We start from the raw sequence: 26,204 nt of genomic DNA, 5'->3' as shown, positions 1-26,204 counted from the left end.
CCGCCTTCTCGAGCGTTCTAGCTCCCTCTCGATCCCCCTCGAGAGCTCCCCCTGGACACGTGATCACCCCCTAACCCCCCCCCCCCACCTGGGGCCTTCTCTGTGGACACTCTAAATTACGTGTCAACAGGGTCAACCAGAGTGCCATGGCCCGGGGCAACCCTGCCCCTGGGCTGACACTCTCCTACTCCCCCCTGGTGGGAGCCCGCACTCCACGCTATGCGTGGTGCCCGCGCTATCCCAGCGCTCACCAAGCCCCGCTAGGGCTGGTACTACAGCCGCCCACGGGGTGTACGCGTTGACGGTGCATTGCACGCCATGCTGCGCTAGAGCCGGCCTCGCATAGCAACTCACCCAGTGCTGTCTGCGACGTAGGTACATCGCACGCCACGGCCCCTCCATACAGTGACATCCTCGATGTCGCTACATCACCCCCCTCCACCTTCGTAGCATTCAGTCGTCCCAGCTGCAAGTCCCCCCTCCAAACAAGCTATTTATTGAAATGCAAGAAAAACATAGTGTGCCTCAACAATACCCCAACTGACAGCGTGGGAGCGTGTGTGCAAGGGGATCACGAAAACGAGTCTTTGAGCAAGTGCGTGATGCTGGGCCCCCAGGGGAGGTGGGCTCGCTCACCCTGGAGGTCCCGGGGGGAATGATTTAATTTTACGCAGTGTTCTGTTCTAGCGCATGGTGGTGCAGCAATACTTTCAGAAGCTTGATGCCAATATCGAGGTCTGCTGCTCAACCCCGACAAGAGGGGCTTCAGGAGGTGGAGTTGGTGTCATTTTGCTGTTCCTCTCCCTCCTTCGTTGAAGGAGCGCAGACCACAGTGGGTTTGCTATATGGCCCACTAGCGGGAAGTACTCGGCGTTGCCCGGCCGAAAAAGACACACACCCATGGACTTACACACAGACATGGACCCACAAACACATGGACACACACACATGGATTCACACACACACACACACATAGACTCACACACACATCGACAGACACACACATATATGCACTTACACACACACATATTGAGTAGCGCACACACATCGACTTACACACGCACATAGAGCCACACATACATCCACTTACACGCAGACATATCGACGTACACACACAGCGACTCACACACACACATCGACTTACACACATACATGGACTTAGACGCGCACATTATTATTAATTATTAAATATTAGTTGTCTACACACACCACGCACACACATTGACTAACACACACACATTGACTGACACACACACACACATCGAATCACGCACACACACAGCGACTTGCACACACACACATCGACTTATACACACACGCACGGACGTACACATACACACATCGATGCACACGCAAACACATCGACTTACATACACACCCACATCTAATGACACACATACATATCGACTGACGCACACACACATCGGCTTGCACACACACATCGACTTATACACACACATCGACTTGCACACACACATACATAGACTCACTCATACATCGACCGACACACACATATGGACTTACACATACATATCGACAAAGAAACACACACATGGACTTACACACACATGGACCCACGTGCACACATGGACTTATACACACACACATCGGCTCACACACACACATCGACTTTCACACACACGTACACAGAGACTCACGCACACACATCGATCTACACACACAAACATCGACTTACACACACACATATGGACTTACACACACACACATCGATGCGCACACACATGGACTCACACACACACGTGGACTTATGCACACACACATCGACTCACACACACATGGACTTACACACACACATCGACTTACACACACACACCTTGCCTTACACACACACAGACATCGACCCACACACACAGACATCGACCCACACACACAAACACATCGACTTACACACACACAAATACATCGACCCACACAGACACATATCGACTTACACACACACACACACATATGGACTTACACACACATCGATTCACACATACATCGACCCACACACACACACATCGACTTGCACACACATGCATCGATCTACACACACAAACATCGACTTACACACACACATATGGACTTACACACACACACACATCGATGCGCACACACATGGACTCACACACACACGTGGACTTATACACACACATGGACTTACACATACACATCGACTCGCACACACATATACATCAACTCATGCACACACATGGACTCACACACACACATCGACTACACACGCACATATCGACGTACAGACACACAGTGACACACACACATCGACTTACACACACACACACATGGACTTCAGCACACACATATGTAGTGTTCACCACGCGGGTAACAGTGAACGTAACTCGGGTTCTATAGTAGGTGATGTGGCTCACTGTGCGAGTAGCGAGTTAACTCGAGATGAAGACCCGGAGACGACGAGACGCGGGACCCAGGCTTGATTCCACCGACGAATGAAGAACGTGACTGCCCCTTGATGCTCCTGGGCGTGGCCTCGCTCCGCCTTCGGCCACGCCCCCTTCGAGACCTTTCCCGAAGGATCCCGACCGAGCATCACGTGCCCCGCTCAGGCTACCACGTCCTCACTTGCCCTCTCTCTCAGCCCATCATCAGGACTATGCCCCCTAGAGCTGGCTGACATGCCGTACTTACTCTGGTGCTAGAGAGAGGCTCCAGGACGCACAGTTGCACCACTGTAACAGTAGCTGGCGCGAACACCCTAGTGACACCATTTATGTCACCACATACAGAGTCACACACACATCGACCTACACACACACATATGGACTCTCACACACACACATATCGACACACACACACATCAACTGACACACATTGCGACGTACACACACGCATACACATCGACTGACACACATGGACCCACACATACAGACACATCGACTAACACCACAAACACATCGACTTAAACACGCACATACATAGACTAACACGCACATGGAACTACGCACACACACATCGACTGACACACACACATGGACTCATACACACATTGACGCACACACACGCACGGACTCGCACAGACACAACGCACACACATATATGTGTAGGGGTGCTATGGGGAATAAACACATGGCACGGGAAGGTGTGGTTCACCCACACCTTGGTGGCTACAACAACGTCCGCTAAGGCTCCAGTGGGTATAAAGTGCGGGGAGCCAGGGAGCTCGGGGCAGAGTGTGGGGCCCGAGGCTGAAGCAACCAGTGAAGAAAGAAGGCCAGCTAGGTGAGACCCTGGGACTCCTGTGACCGCTGCCCTTTTCAGGGCCGGCACAGCAAGCCAGTGGTGCGGCCCCAGAGCCCCAGAGTCAGAGTCCTTCTAAGGGCCGGTCTGGTCGGCGGGGTGCCGAGATCTGTGCCTAACCAGGGCCGGATCCGATAGCCTCCCTTAGAGCCCTACCAGGAGGAAACGGGGCGCCTAGAGCTTAGGCTAGAGGGCCTGGGGTGTGTTCCTGAGTTATACGGGTGGAGGGGACGCTACCCCTTCTAGTGTAACCCTTGTTAAGGTTTAAATAAATAGTGCTGCTTCTATTCTGCCGTCTCCGTGTCCTGGAACCCACTACATATGGACTCACACGCACAAATGGACGTACACACGCACACTCTAACTTTTATAAAGACTAAATAAGTTTGTAAATAATAGTTTTCTATGTACGTGACTTAAGCGAAAGAAGCAAGGGAGAGGGGAAATGCACGCGTGTATAATAAGTAATCAGGAGCGACCATGAGGGTGTTCATTTTGGTGCAAACATTTTCCGCGAGCAAGAGCGGAAAAATGAAAGTCAACGAATACAAAATGAACCGAAGCTACCTGTAACTATGAGCAGATGCGCACCAATCAAGCGTCATTGACATAACGTCACTGCTCAACCCCCGTACTGATGGGGCAAGTGTAAATATGATAGAATGAAGACGTAATAGCAGTGAGTATAGTTATTGGTCTGCCCCTGTGCAGCAAGTGATATTACGTGGCTGGTTATGCATCAAGAGTACAGAAAAAAGGCTATTCTTCCCCTCAAACCTGTTTTTTGTGAGCAGGACAGTGTTATTTATAAATGTACCTATTTTAAAAGAGAAAACTTGTGCATAAGTGTGATGGCCCCACATAACGACGTGGTCACTAAAGCAAAGATAGTGGTAGTCGGGGAGAAAAAGCATGCTACTTAGGGTGAAACATTGCTTAATCCCTGTCATTAAATGAAACCTATGAAAGGCAATTTGTAATGAGTAATCAGTCAGGGTAATAAAAGTTTGGAGGGAGCTGTAAATCTGTGTATGTGTGTTACCTTGCGCAGTGTCCACACGAAAGAGAATCCCCCCTCACCCCCACCGAACGCGTGTCAGTTGGGAGGGTCGAGCACTTGATAGCTAATACATAAAAAAACAGCACTAAATCGCTAATTACACTACTTTAAAGGTGACGGACGCGAAATCGGAATAGCGCTGGCTTAGCACGGGGCTTATGGCGTGGTACCTGGATACTTTTTTAAACGTATACCCCATGGTTTGCAAGCCAAATCCTTCGCAAGTTTCGGCCACACACAGACACACCGATAGACAAAAAAATCCTTTTATAGGTAAGATAATGTGGGTTGCATAGTCACAGTCAGACTATGGCTTGTCTTCAATGTATCTTTATGGGTCTCAATGTGTCTCTATGTATCCCTATGGATATCTATGCTTCTGTATGGGTCTCTATGGGTTGACTACACACTTCATAGTTTGGGTTGCATAGCCACAATCACTCTAGCGGGCATCATCATGTATTTAATGTTCCATGTGTAGTGTCTTAAAAAAATACTCACACCGACACGTTGTAACAGGTCACCTGCTTACACTTTATTCACCTGTTCTTGCACCAGTTGTAGGCACTCACATAACTATGTTTAACTTCTCCCCACTCTTATCTACAGTACCTTCCACCTCACTTATCCTGCACTCGGCAGCTCTGCTCTCAGCGACTCCGCACACAGCGTCTCTGCACACAGCGTCTCCGCACTCAGTGACTCCACACTTAGCATCTCCACACACTGAGACTTCGCACACAGCGTCTCTGCACTCAGCGTCTCTGCACACAGCGTCTCCACACACAGTGTCTCCGCACACAGCGTCTCCACACACAGCGTCTCCACACACAGCGTCTTCACACTCAGCGTCTCCACACACAGCGTCTCCGCACACAGCGTCTTCGCACATAGCGTCTCCACACACAACGTCTCCGCACACTGCGTCTCCGCACACAACATCTCCGCACACAGCGTCTCCGCACACTGCGTCTTCACACACAGCGTCTCTCACACTCAGCGTCTTCGCACTCAGCGACTCCACACACAGCGTCTCCGCACACAGCGTCTTCGCACACAGCGTCTCCACACTCAGCGACTCTGCACACAGCGTCTCTCACACTCAGCGTCTCCACACACAGTGTCTCTGCACACAGCGTCCCCGCACACAGCGTCTCCGCACACAGCGTCTCCGCACACAGCGTCTTCACACACAGCGTCTCTCACACTCAGCGTCTTCGCACTCAGCGACTCCACACACAGCGTCTCCGCACACAGCGTCTTCGCACACAGCGTCTCCGCACTCAGCGACTCTGCACACAGCGTCTCCCACACTCAGCGTCTCCACACACAGTGTCTCCGCACACAGCGTCCCCGCACACAGCGTCTCCGCACACAGCGTCTTCGCACACAGCGTCTCCACACACAGCGTCTCTCACACACAGCGACTCCGCACACAGCAACTCTACATCTCCACCGCTGCCCTCACCTATGGTCCCTCAGACCCGCTCACTCGTCTGCCCCGGGCGGGGGGATCAGCCAACACCCGCCCGGCGACGGCGTGAGGGTTAAGGTCCCGTTGACGGCTGGAGCGTCAGCGGCGAGATGTCTTCACTCTTCATCCCCGGCAACAACAACTTCCCCTCCGCTCCCGCACGCACCCTTATATCCCTCTGCTAATTATCCGAGACCTCTCGTGTGTCTCTTTCAGCTCTCGCCAGGCCGGCGCCTGTTGGCCCATCAATCAACACTTATCTCCCGTCACCCTGGCAACACCTCCGGTCTCAATGTGCACAATTGGTCGACCCCGTTTGCAGCTGCTTCGCCCCTTAACAACTGGCGGTTGGTCCGTGCAACCCTCATGTTGCACACGAGCAACCTGTTTGCCCTCAGTTGCCCTCGGTTAACTGTGCGCACCGCGTATTTCACTCCTCTACACATGTATGAAGGAGACCGTGGTAGTGCACGCTTTAGTTGGCGCGTTATTAGCCATGCTGCTATATGACACGTTCGTAAGCATGCAACACGCCGCGTTATTAACCACGCTATATGACATGTTAGTAACCATGCTACACACCGCGTTCGTAACCACGCTATATGATGCTTCAGTAACTATGCTATACTACGCGTTCGTAACCACGCAATACGACGCGTTAGTAACCAAGCTAAATGATACGTTATTAACCACGCTATACGACGCTTCAGTAACCATGCTATACTACGCCTAGTAACCACGTTATGTGACGCGTTAGTAACTGCACGATACGACACGTTAGTAACCACACTATACAATGCGTTAGTAACTATGCTATATGATGCCTTAGTAACCACGCTATATGATGCATTAGTAATCACGCTATATGATGCATTAGTAATCACGCTATGCGATGCGTTAGTAACCACGCTATACGAAGCGTTGGTAACCACACTATACAATGCATTAGTAACCACACTATACAATGCGTTAGTAACTATGCTATGCGATGCGTTAGTAACCACGCTATACGATGCATTAGTAATCACGCTATATGATGCATTAGTAACCACGCTATACGATGCATTAGTAACCACGCTATACGATGCATTAGTAATCACGCTATACAATGCGTTAGTAACCACGCTATACGATGCATTAGTAATCACGCTATATGATGCATTAGAAATCACGCTATACGATGCATTAGTAACCACGTGATACGATGCATTAGTAATCACGCTATACGATGCATTAGTAATCACGCTATACGATGCATTAGTAATCACGCTATACGATGCATTAGTAATCACGCTATACGATGCATTAGTAATCACGCTATACGATGCATTAGTAATCACGCTATACGACGCGTTAGTAACCAAGCTATATGATGCATTAGTAATCACGCTATACGATGCATTAGTAACCACGTGATACGATGCATTAGTAATCACGCTATACGATGCATTAGTAATCACGTGATACGATGCATTAGTAATCACGCTATACGACGCGTTAGTAACCAAACTCTATGATGCATTAGTAATCACGCTATACGATGCATTAGTAATCACGCCATACGATGCGTTAGTAACCAAGCTATACGATGCATTAGTAATCACGCTATACGATGCTTTAGTAACCACGTGATACGATGCATTAGTAATCACGCTATACGATGCGTTAGTAATCACGCTATATGATGCATTAGTAACCACACTATATGATGCGTTAGTAATCACGCTATATGATGCATTAGTAACCACACTATATGATGCGTTAGTAATCACGTTATACGATGCGTTGGTAACTATGCGATGCGTTAGTAACTATGCTATACAATGCGTTAGTAACTATGCTATACGATGCATTAGTAACTATGCTATACAATGCCTTAGTAACCACGCTATACGATGCGTTAGTAACTATGCCTTGCGATGCCTTAGTAACTATGCTATGCGATGCGTTAGTAACTATGCTATGCGATGCGTTAGTAATCACGCTATACGATGCGTTAGTAACTATGCTATGCGATGCGTTAGTAACTATGCTATACAATGCGTTAGTAACTATGCTATGCGATGCTTTAGTAACTATGCTATGCGATGCCTTAGTAACTATGCTATGCGATGCCTTAGTAACTATGCTATGCGATGCCTTAGTAACTATGCTATGCGATGCGTTAGTAATCACGCTATGCGATGCGTTAGTAACTATGCTATGCGATGCGTTAGTAATCACGCTATGCTATGCGTTAGTAACTATGCTATGCGATGCGTTAGTAATCACGCTATGCGATGCCTTAGTAATCACGCTATACGATGCGTTAGTAACTATGCTATGCGATGCGTTAGTAATTATGCTATGCGATGCCTTAGCAACTATGCTATGCGATGCGTTAGTAACTATGCTATGCGATGCGTTAGTAACTATGCTATACGATGCGTTAGTAACTATGCTATGCGATGCCTTAGTAACTATGCTATGCGATGCGTTAGTAACTATGCGATGCCTTAGTAACTATGCTATGCGATGCCTTAGTAACTATGCTATGCCATGCGTTAGTAATCATGCTATGCGATACGTTAGTAACTATGCGATGCGTTAGTAATCACGCTATGCGATGCATTAGTAACTATGCTATGCGATGCGTTAGTAATCACGCTATACGATGCGTTAGTAATCACGCTATGCGATGCATTAGTAATCACGCTATGCGATGCCTTAGTAATCACGCTATACGATGCGTTAGTAACTATGCTATGCTATGCGATGCGTTAGTAACTATGCTCTGCGATGCCTTAGTAACTATGCTATACGATGCGTTAGTAACTATGCTATACGATACATTAGTAACCACGTGATACGATGCATTAGTAATCACGCTATACGATGCATTAGTAATCACGCTATACGATGCATTAGTAATCACGTTATACGATGCATTAGTAATCACGCTATATGAAGCGTTAGTAACCACGCTATATGAAGCGATGCGTTAGTAACTATGCTATACAATGCGTTAGTAACTATGCTATGCGATGCTTTAGTAACTATGCTATGCGATGCCTTAGTAACTATGCTATGCGATGCCTTAGTAACTATGCTATGCGATGCCTTAGTAACTATGCTATGCGATGCGTTAGTAATCACGCTATGCGATGCGTTAGTAACTATGCTATGCGATGCGTTAGTAATCACGCTATGCTATGCGTTAGTAACTATGCTATGCGATGCGTTAGTAATCACGCTATGCGATGCCTTAGTAATCACGCTATACGATGCGTTAGTAACTATGCTATGCGATGCGTTAGTAATTATGCTATGCGATGCCTTAGCAACTATGCTATGCGTTAGTAACTATGCTATGCGATGCGTTAGTAACTATGCTATACGATGCGTTAGTAACTATGCTATGCGATGCCTTAGTAACTATGCTATGCGATGCGTTAGTAACTATGCGATGCCTTAGTAACTATGCTATGCGATGCCTTAGTAACTATGCTATGCCATGCGTTAGTAATCATGCTATGCGATACGTTAGTAACTATGCGATGCGTTAGTAATCACGCTATGCGATGCATTAGTAACTATGCTATGCGATGCGTTAGTAATCACGCTATACGATGCGTTAGTAATCACGCTATGCGATGCATTAGTAATCACGCTATGCGATGCCTTAGTAATCACGCTATACGATGCGTTAGTAACTATGCTATGCTATGCGATGCGTTAGTAACTATGCTCTGCGATGCCTTAGTAACTATGCTATACGATGCGTTAGTAACTATGTTATACGATACATTAGTAACCACGTGATACGATGCATTAGTAATCACGCTATACGATGCATTAGTAATCACGCTATACGATGCATTAGTAATCACGTTATACGATGCATTAGTAATCACGCTATATGAAGCGTTAGTAACCACGCTATATGAAGCGTTAGTAACTATGATATACGATGCATTAGTAACCACGCTATACAATGCATTAGTAATCACGCTATGCGATGCGTTAGTAATCACGCTATACGATGCGTTAGTAATCACGCTATACGATGCATTAGTAATCACGCTATACGATGCATTAGTAATCACGCTATACGATGCGTTAGTAACCACGCTATACGATGCATTAGTAATCACGCTATACGATCCATTAGTAATCACGCTATACGATGCGTTAGTAATCAAGCTATACGATGCATTAGCAATCACGCTATACGATGCATTAGTAATCATGCTATACGATGCATTAGTAATCACGCTATACAATGCATTAGTAATCACGCTATACGATGCATTAGTAATCACGCTGTACGATGCGTTAGTAATCAAGCTATACGATGCATTAGTAATCACGCTATACGATGCATTAGTAATCACGCTATATGATGCATTAGTAACCACGCTATGCGATGCATTAGTAACCACGCTATACAATGCGTTAGTAATCACGCTATACGATGCATTAGTAATCACGCTATACGATGCATTAGTAACCAAGCTATACGATGCATTAGTAATCACGCTATACGATGCATTAGTAATCACGCTATACGATGCATTAGTAATCACGCTATACGATGCATTAGTAATCACGCTATATGAAGCGTTAGTAACTATGATATACGATGCATTAGTAATCACGCTATACGATGCATTAGTAATCACGCTATACGATGCATTAGTAATCACGCTATACGAAGCGTTAGTAGCTATGATATACGATGCATTAGTAATCACGCTATACGATGCATTAGTAATCACGCTATACGAAGCGTTAGTAACTATGATATACGATGCATTAGTAATCACGCTATACGATGAATTAGTAATCACACTATACGATGCATTAGTAATCACGCTATACGATGCATTAGTAATCACGCTATACGATGCATTAGTAATCACGCTATATGATGCATTAGTAATCACGCTATACGAAGCGTTAGTATCTATGATATACGATGCATTAGTAATCACGCTATACGATGCATTAGTAATCACGCTATACGATGCATTAGTAATCACGCTATACGATGCGTTAGTAATCAAGCTATACGATGCATTAGTAATCACGCTATACGATGCATTAGTAATCACGCTATATGATGCATCAGTAACCACGCTATACGATGGATTAGTAACCATGCTATACAATGCGTTAGTAATCACGCTATATGATGCATTAGTAATCACGCTATACGATGCATTAGTAACCAAGCTATATGATGCATTAGTAATCACGCTATACGATGCATTAATCACGCTATACGATGCATTAGTAATCACGCTATACGATGCATTAGTAATCACGCTTTACGAAGCGTTAGTAGCTATGATATACGATGCATTAGTAATCACGCTATACGATGCATTAGTAATCACGCTATATGAAGCGTTAGTAACTATGATATACGATGCATTAGTAATCACGCTATACGATGCATTAGTAATCAAGCTATACGATGCATTAGTAATCACGCAATATGATGCATTAGTAATCACGCTATACGATGCATTAGTAACCACGCTATACGATGCATTAGTAATCACGCTATACGAAGCGTTAGTAACTATGATATACGATGCATTAGTAATCACGCTATACGATGCATTAGTAATCACGCTATACGATGCATTAGTAACCACGCTATACGATGCATTAGTAATCACGCTATATGAAGCGTTAGTAACTATGATATACGATGCATTAGTAATCACGCTATATGATGCATTAGTGATCACGCTATACGATGCATTAGTAACCACGCTATACGAAGCGTTAGTAACTATGATATACGATGCATTAGTAATCACGCTATACGATGCATTAGTAATCAAGCTATACGATGCATTAGTAATCACGCAATATGATGCATTAGTAATCACGCTATACGATGCATTAGTAACCACGCTATACGATGCATTAGTAATCACGCTATGTGAAGCGTTAGTAACTATGATATACGATGCATTAGTAATCACGCTATACGATGCATTAGTAATCACGCTATACGATGCATTAGTAACGACGCTATACGATGCATTAGTAATCACGCTATATGAAGCGTTAGTAACTATGATATACGATGCATTAGTAATCACGCTATATGATGCATTAGTGATCACGCTATACGATGCATTAGTAACCACGCTATACGAAGCGTTAGTAACTATGATATACGATGCATTAGTAATCACGCTATACGATCCATTAGTGATCACGCTATATGATGCATTAGTAATCACTCTATACGAAGCGTTAGTAACTATGATATACGATGCATTAGTAACTATGATATACGATGCATTAGTAATCACGCTATACGATGCATTAGTAACTATGATATACGATGCATTAGTAATCACGCAATATGCGGGTTATCCGAGTGGCTTCACAACTCGATGCAAGACAAATGGCGCGCGCGTCGTGAGGCGACACGTGCGGAGTGATCCGGAAGGAGTGGGGGGGTGATGGTGGTGGTGGTGGGGGGGCAGGAGGGGGGCTCCTCCGTGCATCTGGGGCTGCTGCTCGCTGCGCATCGTGTCTGCCACACGCATCGCTCGCAGCGGGAGATGTCTCCCCCCCCCCCCTATGGAAGAGACGTCTCCCGCGCTGCCATCAATGCATCCGTAGTGCATTGACGAGAGCGCAGCTCTTAATGTAGCGACAGCGCAGCACGTTTACGCTCGCTGCTTCACTTGCAGAGTTTCAGGCGGATCGGTCTCGAACTCTGGCACGCCACCACACGCATCCATTCCGCACTCTTTGATCCCTCACCTATACTGTACATACTGTCTTTACAGTAATAGCCCCGTGTTTTTATTGGCACTCGAAATGTATTGCTACAGAAGGCTACTGCTGCTGCTTCATCTCAGCGGGACTACAAAGAGTGACCAACGAAGAAGTAAGATAAAGTTTGCAGGTAGAAGAAGACAACCTTGTGATGATGCAGGCAGCGATGAGGAGGAAACCGGCGCTATGTGGACACCCACACGTAGGATGGAGAAAAATAGGAACATTAAGAGTGTTGTTGTTGGGAGAAATGGAAGGAACCGGAAAGAGAGGAAGACCTCAGGGCGAACTGCCTTGACGGAGACACAAAGAGATTGGTGCCAGAAAGATGTGGCTACTACTTGAGCCAGCTTGACGCTAAATTTCGATTTAAAGCTTTCGTGACTGCAAGGATGGTTCTTTCGGTAAAGTCACGTAGAATGAGGATAAAATAATAAAATAACACAGTAAAATTCTCACGACGTTTCGGCCACAACGCAAGCGGGGATGCGTTTTTGAAATGTGCAACGACGACTATCGACACGACGCAAATCAAAGTGGTAGGTGGAGGCTGAGAGGCGACGGATTCGAGAAAGGACGGACGAGGGGTCAGTAAGTGTGGGTTGAGGCGATGCAAATCGGGTAGTGGCGGTGTTAATAATACATTGACGACGTATTTGCCAAATGCTGTTAACGGGGCAGATGTAAACTCAGTGATACCTGTATACAGTGAGGGAAAACAGTATTTGATCCCCTGCTGATTTTGTACGTTTGCCCACTGACAAAGAAATGATGAGTCTATAATTTTAATGGTAGGTTTATTTGAACAGTGAGAGACAGAATAACAACAACAAAAATCCAGAAAAACGCACGTCAAAAATGTTATAAATTGATTTACATTTTAATGAGGGAAGTAAGTATTTGACCCCCTCTCAATCAGAAAGATTCCTGGCTCCCAGGTGTCTTTTATATAGGTGTAGTGTTCGATTTCACTCGGACAACTTCTGTCTTTCTTCGAACACCGCTTTATTTACAACTCTCAGCATGTCCTCCACATTCCACAGTATCCTGGTCGCCACGGCTCGCTCGCCGTGCTTCACTCGACTCGCTCGCCACCTTTGTCTCTCCACTCCCCACGATTACTTCACTTACTCCACCGCTAACTTCTTCGTCTCCGCTCTCCGCTATCACCGTCACTATGCTCTCTCCACTGCTAACTGCTTCGTCTCCGCTCTCCGCTATCACCGTCACTATGCTCTCTCCACCGCTAACCACTTCGTCTCTGCTCTCCGCTATCACCGTCACTATGCTCTCTCCCCTGCTAACTACTTCGTCTCTTCAGCTCCGCTATCGTTACGCTTTCTCTACTGCTAGCTGCTTCTCTTCTTCAGCTCCGCTATTGCTACGCTCTCTCTACTGCTAGCTGCTTCTCTTCTTCAGCTTCGCTCCACACTCTGTTTCCAAACTCCGTCTCCAACTCTGTCTCCAAACTCTGTCCCCAATATCTCCTCCAAACGCCACGTCTTGCCTCGTCCAGCTCCCAACTCCAACTCCTCACTCTAATTCCCGACTCCCCAATTTATCCACGCTCTCATCACACCCCAATTAATCAACCTGCGCCCCAACGGCGCTTCGCATGCCCTCTCCACCTGTTACCTCGCCAGACTTCAAGACGCCACTCCAGCCTTGACATCAACACCAACCAATCACAGCCGTCCTTGGCTCCCCCAGCTTAATTGCCATAACATAACCTGTACTGTATTTGCCTTCGCTACAGGCTGACCCAACATGACCCGTACTGTCTTTGTTACCATGCAATCACGCTGTTTGCACTACGCACCTTCCTACTCCACTGCACAGGTAACGAGCTGAGATTAGGAGCACACTCTTAAAGGGAGTGCTCCTAATCTCTGCTTGTTACCTATAAAAGACACCTGTCCACAGAAGCAATCAATCAGATTCCAAACTCTCCACCATGGCCAAGACCAAAGAGTTCTCCAAGGATGTCAGGGACAAGATTGTAGGCCTACACAAGGCTGGAATGGGCTACATGACCATTGCCAAGCAGCTTGGTGAGAAGGTGACAACAGTTGGTGCGATTATTCGCAAATGGAAGAAGCACAAAAGAACTGTCAATCTCCTTCGGCCTGGGGCTCCATGCAAGATCTCACCTCGTGGAGTTGCAATGATCATGAGAACGGTGAGGAATCAACCCAGAACTACACGGGAGGACCTTGTCAATGATCTCAAGGCAGCTGGGACCATAGTCACCAAGAAAACAATTGGTAACACACTACGCCGTGAAGGACTGAAATCCTGCAGCGCCCGCAAGGTCCGCCTGCTCAAGTAAGCACATATACATGCCCGTCTGAAGTTTGTCAATGAACATCTGAATGATTCAGAGGACAACTGGGTGAAAGTGTTGTGGTCAGATGAGACCAAAATTGAGCTCCTTGGCATCAACTCAACTCGCCGTGTTTGGAGGAGGAGGAATGCTACCTATGACCCCAAGAACACCATCCCCACCGTCAAACATGGAGGTGGAAACATTATGCTTTGGGGGTGTTTTTCTGCTAAGGGGACAGGACAACTTCACCGCATCAAAGGGACGATGGACGGGGCCATGTACCGTCAAATCTTGGGTGAGAACCTCCTTCCCTCAGCCAGGGCATTGAAAATGGGTCGTGGATGGGTATTCCAGCATGACAATGACCCAAAACACACGGCCAAGGCAACAAAGGAGTGGCTCAAGAAGAAGCACATTAAGGTCCTGGAGTGGCCTAGCCAGTCTCCAGACCTTAATCCCATAGAAAATCTGTGGAGGGAGCTGAAGGTTCGAGTTGCCAAACGTCAGCTTTGAAACCTTAATGACTTGGAGAAGATCTTCAAAGAGGAGTGGGACAAAATCCCTCCTGAGATGTGTGCAAACCTGGTGGCCAACTACAAGAAACGACTGACCTCTGTGATTGCAAACAAGGGTTTTGCCACCAAGTACTAAGTCATGTTTTGCAGATGGGTCAAATACTTATTTCCCTCATTCAAATGCAAATCAATTTATAACATTTTTGACATGCGTTTTTCTGGATTTTTTTGTTGTTATTCTGTCTCTCACTGTTCAAATAAACCTACCATTAAAATTATAGACTGATCATTTCTTTGTCAGTGGGCAAACGTACAAAATCAGCAGGGAATCAAATATTTTTTTCCCTCACTGTATATATATTTTTTCAATACGGTACTTAGTGTATTTGTGAATAACAACCCTGTGTGTGTGTGTGGCCTTAGAATTAAAAAAACCTCGACCTATATAATTGGTGACGTTTTGGGCAATGGCCCTTATTCATAGCATACAAATATAGAGGGCAGAAGAGAAATCGAGCGGATTATAAGAGTTGGAGTCTACACTGGTTTACATATCTGATGACCATATGCATAGTTACATGAATAGGTGTTGAGTAACAGAAAACTCTTCAACAATAAAAAATATATAGATTTGATCTATACAACAGTCCAGAGAACAATACGAATACATCCTTTAGGATAAAATAAAATACGGTTTCTATGGACAGGCGTATGTTGTACTCCAGTGGTAGTGCCTTACGCCGATAACCGCTGCTCCAAGCCAGCCTCGCGGCATTCTGGTCCCTTCCGCCCGAGTTCGATTTCCACTCACGCCCAATAATGGTGACTTGCGACTATTTGAATGAATGCCCCGGTGTGGTGGTGTGTATAAAACGCTAGCACTGGGGAGACAAAGGCGGCCGTGCGTAGTGTTTGCCACACACACAACCCCGCTCGTGTGTCGTGCCATCATTCCAGAGGTGCTCGCTTAAAGCACTACTTGCCCCAACAGTGTTGTTAAATTATCCATAACAGAGGGGTTTTTTTTGGGTTAGATCGTGTAAATATAAAACCCACCACCACGACCACCACCCGACAGTCAACTAGTAAGGATTGTCACCTAAACACAACGTGCCAATTAGTTACTGCTTCAGCGCACCCGTGTGTTGGAGAGTAAACCCACAACATTTACAATTCGAGTACTGTGACGTTTCGCCCACTTACAAAACAAGCAAAATCACCGATTATCGACAATATTGGTGGCGGAATCCGACCGCGTATGAAACAGCCTTGTTAAAGGCTATACGGGTGGGGTTGTTTATCTTTGTGAACATCTTGGCGTGGTAACACTTGGTTAATAATGTTGTCTGTCTATGTGTCTCTGTCTGTGTTTATAGAGAAGAGCTGGCCATGAGGCTCGACCTCACTGAAGCAAGGGTGCAGGTGAGAGAGACGCGTCATCGTGTTTATACAAATGGGGGGCGTGGCTAGGGGAGGGGTCACATCCGCCACGTGACTCGAGCGAGTACCAGCGCGAGGCCAGCCACGTGCGTGTGTGCCAGTGGCGTTGGTGATGTACAGCGTAGCTCAAAAGTCAGGGCACATAGGGTAATTATATTTATTTGAACAAATCGCGGAAGGTTATTTAATTTATTTTAACACATCACGTAGGAAATTTTTATTTAAAGCTTTCGTGACTGCAGGGATTCATATTCTTGGTTCTTTCGGTAAAGTCACGTAGAAGGGAAACAATAAAGTAATAAAAAAATAGAAGACATTATTTTATTTTTTATTGTATTATTTTATTGTTTCCCTTCTACGTGACTTTACATCATGTAGGGTTATTTCATTAGGTTTAACAAATCACAGAGGGTTATTTAATTTATGTTAACAAATGTTCAAACTGACTTCCATTTACATGAATGAATGATGCATGAATTCACTTTTGAAATGAATTGAGGACTTTTTAAAGATTACAGCTGCCTTTAGTATGCATAAAAAATATAAACACCTTCATCTTTAGTGATTTTATTTCCAATTTTAATTGTCATCTGAGAAGATTACAATAAATTAAATGCCCTTATGTGTCATTAGTTTTGGGCCACTTTATAACAAACGTATGTGTCCTGACTTTCGGGCCACCCTGTATAATAACAGCCCTGTGTCCTGACTTTTGGGACACCCTGTATAATAATAACAACCCTATGTGTCCAGACTTTTTGGCCACTGTATAATAACCCTATGCGTCCTGACTTTCGGGCTTCCCTGTATCATAATACAAATCCTGTCCACACTTTTGTGTCACCCTGTATAACAACCCAGTGTGTCATGACTTTTGAAGCACCCTGTACTTATGTCACTGCCCTTCTCTTTGATGCTACACGCGGGATGGTGCCCACGCTCCTCCCAAACCTCTTAACAACATCACCAGCCGTGCCTGCTTCATGAGACGTGTTACGGGGTACACCCGTGTCGTTCACAGCTTTGATAATGGTGCTGGCTGTCTCTGGTAGTTTGACGTTTTGGGTTTGCTGCTTAGCGACCGCGTTCAAACAACGTAAGATATAATTTATCTCTGAGTAGTGTACTCTGCCAATCAAGGAATTAATGCGTACACACCTGTTGCATTATACACGTGTCGTTGTTGTTGTCTGTGTGTATCTATCGTACCAGATATGTTTATAGGCAGCGATAGTGGTTATCACGCTGCGCTACGAACCTGGCGGCACGAGTTCGATTCTCGCTCATTCTTAACACCGGTGACGATTATCTGAACCAGTCCTGGGCCTCCTCTAGGTCGACTCAGCCTCAAATGAGTATCTGGACGTGGTCATGTCCACCCACCCCCTCGTGTGCCGTGCCTGCCTTCATAGGTGCTTGCTAACAGTACTTGCCCCAACAGTCTGTTAAAGGCTATACGGGGAGCTTTATCGTTGTTTATACATCATACAATATTCACATACAGTGCTGTATATTCTGTTCAACAAATGTTGCTGGACGATGTACGGGTCTGGAAGATCAATAGGCTGATGGACTGAACCATATTTGTGTATTCATCTTACGTGAACAGTTCGGGTCATTGAGTAATTTAGCCTTCAATTTAAATCCTTTATCAATGCACCTGTTGACTCCGAGTGAAATGTCATATTCCGCTGGTACAGCGTCACATTCAATTGCAGTCCTGAGTGCGATCACTGATGCCAACATTACTTTTAAGTGGCGAGTGCCTTGTGTACATGCTGTACGATCATTAATGGCAACTTATGCGCGGCTGGAGATGGACCATTGACCATTTAAAGCAGTGTGTGTGTGCGATTGATGGATTTTGCTGAGTGCTTTTGTTAATTGTGCGTGTGCACCACTGCTAGTAGCAGCAGCAGCAGCAGCAGCCTCACCAATGAGTCCGTCAGATCCGAGAGCAACGTTGGACGGTCCTATCATTTGTTGTTGGCACTACAGAATCCGTACCGCCCTGCACGGCGATCACCACGCAGGAAGGAGCTGCTGTGTTTAACAGACATAGGCTGCAGTCGTTTCGAAGTAGGGGGGAGATGTTGCTGCGGTGCTTTTCTCAATTGAGTAATTTTCCGGAAAGCATTTCAAATCTGGCACACAATGGGCTAATTTTTTAAATATATATAAAGTTAGGGGACCTTTAAAGCCAAGTGTGAGTTAAGCAAATGGCGCGTAGTGATATTGTGGTTTATCCATAATATAAACCATTTCGGGTCTTAATTCATTGTTCACGCTTACGGTGGCTTTCAGACCGCATCCATTATTTTCGTCTCCCCCCTCCTCTTTTCCGAACATAGATGGACTCGTCCATCTGAACAAACTGCCAAATCGCTCTCCGTGGTGCTAACGTAAACAAAAACCGCCACTTTTTTCAAATTTTCTTGCTGTGGTTTTCACACCTGATGATGATTGCTTGTGTTGCAGTCGAAACGTCGTGAGAATTTAAATGTTTTATATTTTAATTATTTTATTGTTTCCCTTCTACGTGACTTTACCGAAAGAACCAAAAATATACCTCGCCTGGTGTACAGGAGATCGCGGGTTCGATCCCGACCCTGACGCCTGCTGTATAATTGGAGTTTGCGTGTCTCTCTCTCTCCCCGTGGTCACGTGGATTTTTCTCTGGGTACTCCGGGGGTTCCCTCTACATTTGGAAAGATGCTTTTAGAGTATTTGGCTTCTATAAATGTCCACGTGATAAGCCACTTCGTTGAGCTATCATTTGTGGCCAGGTCGCTTCTGAGAACGAGCTACATAGCTCAGTGGGCCTTATCTGCTCAAATAGAAGATAGTTTATTCATAATAAAGGTTTTTGGGTTAGATCGCGTTTATTTATAAATGTGTCGTAACCCTCCACCACCCGACACGGCCAATCAGCAAAAAAAGTGTCACGTTGACAAAAGACAAATAATTCACTACTTCAGCCCACCGGTGTGTTGAAGAGTTAATCCACATTTACAGTTTGAGTACGACGTTTCGCTGGTAAATACATCCAGCATCATCGGGCAATTCGCCAGAATGGTAAAGCCCTCGCTTGCTCCCGGTTTTTATATAGAGCAGCAGGGTGACGTTATCACTTAACTCATATTACCATTCTGGCGAATTGCCCGATGATGCTGGATGTATTTACCAGCGAAACGTCGTACTCAAACTGTAAATGTGGATTAACTCTTCAACACACCGGTGGGCTGAAGTAGTGAATTATTTGTCTTTTGTCAACGTGACACTTTTTTTGCTGATTGGCCGTGTCGGGTGGTGGAGGGTTACGACACATTTATAAATAAACGCGATCTAACCCTAAAACCTTTATTATGAATAATATTGGTCGCGAAAGCCTACGTGTTAAACAGAAGATAGTTTAGTTTAAACTCAGGCACGCGTATTCAACCGATGGCAGCGTAACGTACACACAGACTGCACCCAGCAGCACATAGTCGGGTTGCAATGAGAAGTAGGAGGAGGAACCACTCGGCACGCTGGGCGTGTGTCCATGTGGCTACCTTCTTCCATTTCCACAACAACACGAAAACCACACACACCCGAATTTGGCCGCCACCATTCGCGCAGTGTGCTGTGATTTACGCGTCGATTTTGCGTAAAAAGCGTATTCCCGATGTTAAATTCTTCTCCTCTTGAATGGCTGCTCATGTCGATGCATGGCAACGACTACAATTTCACATTCAGGTGGTCAAGCCAGACAACCGCGTCAGGAGTAGCGGAGTGTATCATCGCTGTGATGTTTCCTTAGTATTTATGGATCGGGCATTGCGTCGTTATACGTTGTACGGTCCGTTCTGGATGACCGCAGTAGCACATTGGAGAGTTTATTTTTTTATTTTTCCATCCACATCTGCTGCGGATTAGGGTGGACCATGAGCTTCGTGGAAGATAAAACCTAGGGACTCTTCCGAGTGGGGTATTTCACAAGCAGAGTTTGTCTGCGAGTTATTTTGACCTCCGTAAAGATCTGCGAGCTTCATGTGGGGTTGAGCTCGCATTGTTGAAGGTATTTACTGCGACTGAATGTAGTCGACCGCGTGTGGTTTAACATACACACGGTGAATGCACGTGCCGCTGTGCTGCTCAGTGAAGTACACACACAGCGAGTGCACGTGCTGCTGCGTCAGAGTTGACGTTCTGGTCTCTACGTGTTGAGAGTCGTGATTTTGCTGCCTGTGAGTTCAGAAGTCGAGGTCGTGGTCCGTTGCGAGCTACGAGTCGAGGTTTCAGTTCAGCACCGCGGACAGCGCGCAACTCACGTTGGAGGAAAGTAGCGAGGAGCTGCGGGGGAGCAGCGGGGAGCTGCCGGGTTAGTGACCTCTAAGTGACCTCTAACCCGGCAGACAGCGAGTCGCGCCCTGCACGCGGCACAGGGGAACAGCTCCCCCCCCCCCCCTCTCTCTGTGTCGCACGCGCCGGCAGTCTGCCTGGCTACAGCCGGAACATTCGCACAGCCCGCAAAACTCGTTCAGGCAGTCTCCACAATATGCTCGTCGTGTTGTAGCGCGGCGCGGCCGCCACCACCACACGGTATTCACTCGCTGTCTGTAGAGAGAGAGACACACAACGAGAGAGAGAGAGGACGACTCAGAGGCGCGAGGAGGAGCCAGTGATGAGCGTAAATGCGGCGGCGGCGGTAGCAGCAGCCCACGCGATGAGCCAAGCACCAACAATTGCCCCCCCCAGCACCGCGGGACTCTATATATTAAGTTGTTATTGGACAGTCGAATGAGTATTCTTGGTTCTTTCGGTAAAGTCACTTTACCGAAAGAACCAAGAATATGAATCCCTGCAGTCACGAAAGCTTTAAATCAAAATTTAACCGCCTCTTCGGGGAGGGTTTCCACGTAACTTTGACGTGACTTTACCGAAAGAACCAAGAATATGAATCCCTGCAGTCACGAAAGCTTTAAATCAAAATTCATGGTCGAATGAGTGTTCATACACGTTGGAGGAAGCCGGAACACTCGGAAGAAAACCCGCGCGTGCAAGGGAGACACACTCTATTCCCTACAGACGGTACAGGTGGAGTCCTACGTGTTTATACTCCTTGGTTCTATTCGGTAAAGTCACGTAGGTATAAAATAAAATAAATCACGACGTTTCGATCGCAACACAAGCGGTCGTCCTCAGGACGTCCTCAGGACGACCGCTATTGTGTTGCGATCTAAACGTCGTGATTTATTTTATTTTATACCTACGTGACTTTACCGAAAGAACCAAAGAGTACGGATTCCTGCAGTCACGAAAGCTTCAGATCAAGAGTCTCCACATGTTTGCTGTACCACCTTCACCTGCCACAGCCAGGGTCCGGCTCCTCCTCAACGCCCACGGGGAAGGGAGTTTCACAACAACATCTGTACGGTGATCCACGGACCCTCGCAACTGCCTCCATAGCATGTACGTATGTTGAACGTCTTTCGCACCGTACGTAGCCAACCGTGCTAATCTCAGGTGCGGGGTGCTGGGTTACAGGCCACGCCACGTGTAGCGTCGCTAAGTGTTCAGGCGGCGAGGTGTTAACTACCTCGCCTGGTATACAGGAGGTCGTGGGTTCGATCCCGACCCTGACGCCAGTTTATGTGCAGTTTGCGTGGATTTTTCTCCGGGTCCTCCGGATTTTCACTTCACAATTATAAACATGCGTTTAGAGTATTTGGCTGCTAACAATTTCGACGCGATAAGCCACTTCGTTGAGCTATCATTTGTGATAACCAGGTCGTTTCTGAAAAAGAGCTATATAGCTCAGTGGGCCTTACCTGGTAAAATAAAAATTGTAATAAAAAAAATAGTTTAGTTTTAGAGCTGTCCCGCTTGGCAACCCGGAGCAGTTCAGGTGACGTACCTGGGTAGGCGTTGTCTGTGGACTGGAGTTGCAGTCACCAGTAGCGGTAACGAGCTTGGGGCAGGCAGGGGGGGGGGTCCCTTGGCCCCCCTAGTGGCCAAAGCGACAAGTTGAGGCCCCCTTGACACCCACCATGAGATGTTTCCAACGGTGCAAGAGAACAAAACACGATTTAAAAAGGAGCGCCCCTACAGCGGTAGACGTTCGAGAACGTGAGCGTAACGATGTGATTAGGCAAGAGGAGCCGCGATGTAGAATAATAATAGCGTCTAGGTGCGACCGTGCGAAGAGACAAATCAAATATTGGGGGGCTCCACCTGGCCGATTGCCGCCACTACGCCACTGGTGGTCACAAATGAAGAGGGCAGCGTGGGGTATGGACGGATTTGGTTGTGCACGGGAGGGGCGGTTGAACTCCTCAAGGCAGCGGCTCTGCCTGACTGTGACTGCACAATATGGAACTCTGATGTATACTGTGCTGGATATATAAATACATAAATACGCGTAATAAGTAAAAACACTCAACACTTTTGTCAATTTCACTGCACGTGGCCTTAATGGGAAAATATAAAATAGGCGACGTTTCGGACAATGGCCCTTATTTAGAGAAAAATATGGACATTCTGCTGGACATCTGCGAAAAAGAGCTTTATAGCTCATCAGATTCTTGATTTCTGATAAATAACAGGTGACAGGGTTATTTACTAATGTGTTGAGGAGTTCACTTCACGTACCTGCATCTTCAAGAGTGCGTGTACCCGTACAGTCCCTGTGAAATCAACACACTCTCTGGAGATGCTTATGAATGAATAGATCCGTCTTTATCACAACACGTAAGTCCACGTATGTACTGTATATGAGCTATGAACTTTGGCCATTGCCCGAAACGTCGCCCATTATATGTATATATGTTGGGTGAGCGAAGTCCCGTGTTGGGGCCGTGCGAGACGCTACAAATCAGAATATTTATACTGGAGGAATCCGGATGTCCAGTAGTTTTCCCACGCTCTAACTGAGAGTGTCGCTATTCGTTGAGCTGAGAAATTCTAGCTGCGAAAAAAAACAAAAGATCCCCAGTATAGCCTCAAAGAGGCTGTTGGGGCAAGTGCCGCTCGCGAGCACATGCCCCAACCGTCTCTATACACAACGATAGCCACTAAGTTGTGGTGACGTCCCCACAGCGCTTGTGCCAGACTAGGTGCACTTTGAGGGCACGTGAAGTGTGGAAGGCTATCGCTGCTGGCAGGAGGTCACGGGAGAGACCCCACGTGCCATGGGTTCACTGACTTAGATGATTGACAGATGCACCAATAGCGCTCCCTAGTGCGCCAACTTGCTGCGTTTTAGCCGCTCGGCGATCCGCTCGTTGTTGTGAGCGTCGCTCCTCCGCCCTCAGTTATTGTTGGAGGGCGGCTGCCTCCAACTGCCCAGCAGCGTCCTTCACGAGCCTCCTCCACAGAAGGCCGACTTTGACACCCCTGGTACCGGTCATCAGCAAGTCCACTCAGGTCCATATCCACTTGTACCACATGGGTCAATATTTTCTTTAGCCCGTGCTGCGCCCGTTAAGCCCCATCTATCCGGCCAAATAGAAACTGCTTGGGTATACAAAGAGAAATATCCCTAAATAGTACTTAACAGACTGCTGTGGAAAGTCCTCTAGGCGAGCACCTATGAAGGCCGGCACAGCACACGAGGGGGTGGGTTGCCAGAACCACGCTCTGCCGCCTTAAGCATCCCTAGTAGCGACGTTCACACATTGCACGAGGTACTGTACTTATTTACGTCTGTGTCGACCTGAGGAAGGCCCAGGATCGATTCAGATATCCGCCACCGATGTTGGCCGTGAGCGGCAATCGAACTTGGGTTCGCCGGGTTTATAGAGCGGCGCGCTAACCACTGCGCCACCGCTCCGTCACACGCACGCACGCACGAGTGGGCTCCACGTAACTGGCACCGTTTCTGTGAACGCGCGCGATGGAGCGGAAGGGCTTCAGAGTCGAGAAAGAGAGGCGCTTTCCACCGCGTTTGGTGAGAACGCCCTCACAGGGGACGTCCGCGTCAGCCCCGTGTGGTTGGTCCGCGCAAGGAGAGGGTGGCGGCGGCTTGGTGGAGGGGAAGGGCCCTTCATCCAGCAGTGGATTGACCATGGCTCACGACGATTATCGTGATGGACCTGTGCAGTGGTGCTGAGTGGAACATCTCGCCGAGTGTAATATCGGATGATGGGGGGCGCGGTGGCTAGGAGATGCTAACGAGCTCGCCTGGTACGCAGGGGTTGTGGGTTCGATCCCGACCCTGACGCCTGCTGCATATTTGGAGTGTGCGTGTCTCTCTCTCTCTCTGGGTTTTCCCCCCCACAACATTTTGAATCAACATCACGCGTGCAGAGTATTTAGGTTCCTATACATTTCCACGTGTTAAGCCCACTTCGTTGAGCTGTCATTTGTGGCCATGTCGCTTTTTAAAAAGAGCTGCAAAGCTTAAGGGGCCTTACCTGATAAAATCAAAATAGTTTAGTTTAATAATTTACTATTGATGTTAGCGGCGTTACAGCAGTCGTGACGTCGAACCATCATAACACTTCATCGTGAAATTAATATTTCACCACCACCACTGCCGTGTGCGAGATAATTGTTGGGGACAATGAAAATTGTTTTTACCGATATCGTCACGGCCCTGGCATGCATTGGGGATGAGCTGGTGACGCGGTGCGGAGGGAGGGTGGTGAGGTGGAGTGGGAAGCGGTGGAGGGGGAGGTGAGGTGGAGGGGGGAGGGGTGGAGGGAGGTGGTGAGGTGGAGGGGGGAGGGGGTGGTAAGGTGGAGGGGGTGGTAAGGTGGAGGGAGGAGGGGTGGAGGGGGTGGTGAGGTGGAGGGAGGAGGGGTGGTGAGGTGGAGGGGGTGATAAGGTGGAGGGGGTGGTGAGGTGGAGGGAGGAGGGGTGGAGGGAGGAGGGGGTGGTGAGGTGGAGTGGGAAGCGGTGGAGGGGGTGGTGAGGTGGAGGGGGTGGTGAGGTGGAGGGGGGAGGGGTGGAGGGGGAGGTGAGGTGGAGGGAGGGGGATTATAATCCCCGCCACCCGTATGATCCCACGGGAAAGACGGGGGCTATGTTTTAAAGAGAAGTGGAGGTAATCGCCATGGCGAGCCGTCTGCCAGGTAAGACTCCACGCTTCGGTCAGTGACACGTTGTGTGTGTGTGGCCGTAAACGGAAAAATAGGCGACGTTTCGGGCAATGATCCTTCTGCACAGTACGTCCTCCAGAGGATAATTATGAACGCGCTGCAGCAACCCAGAATACGTGGGTGTCACCACAGTGAGCCGATCGGCAGACAGGTCGCATATGACGGTGGGGTAAAGTGTGGGTGTCATCCACCTCTTCCAAGACGTCGGGCCAGCGTGGAAGAGTAGGCCAAGTACGCCCTA

The 26,204-nt window shown here is 47.3% G+C and overlaps 1 protein-coding gene across 1 annotated transcript in view; it reads left to right on the top strand.

Moving 5' to 3' along the window:
- Positions 1 to 26,204, top strand: part of LOC116952453 (uncharacterized) — a 75,690-nt gene that overhangs the window by 31,748 nt on the left and 17,738 nt on the right. The window contains exon 3 of the mRNA XM_032971814.2: positions 16,817 to 16,862. Coding sequence (XP_032827705.2) covers positions 16,817 to 16,862 — 46 coding nt within the window. The remainder of the gene's footprint in view (positions 1 to 16,816; positions 16,863 to 26,204) is intronic.

Source organism: Petromyzon marinus, chromosome 47 (assembly GCF_048934315.1).
Source record: "Petromyzon marinus isolate PM22_M1 ecotype Great Lakes invasive population chromosome 47, UKy_Petmar_22M1.pri1.0, whole genome shotgun sequence".
Classification (NCBI taxonomy): domain Eukaryota; kingdom Metazoa; phylum Chordata; class Hyperoartia; order Petromyzontiformes; family Petromyzontidae; genus Petromyzon; species Petromyzon marinus.
This window is presented reverse-complemented; position numbering and strand designations above follow the sequence as displayed.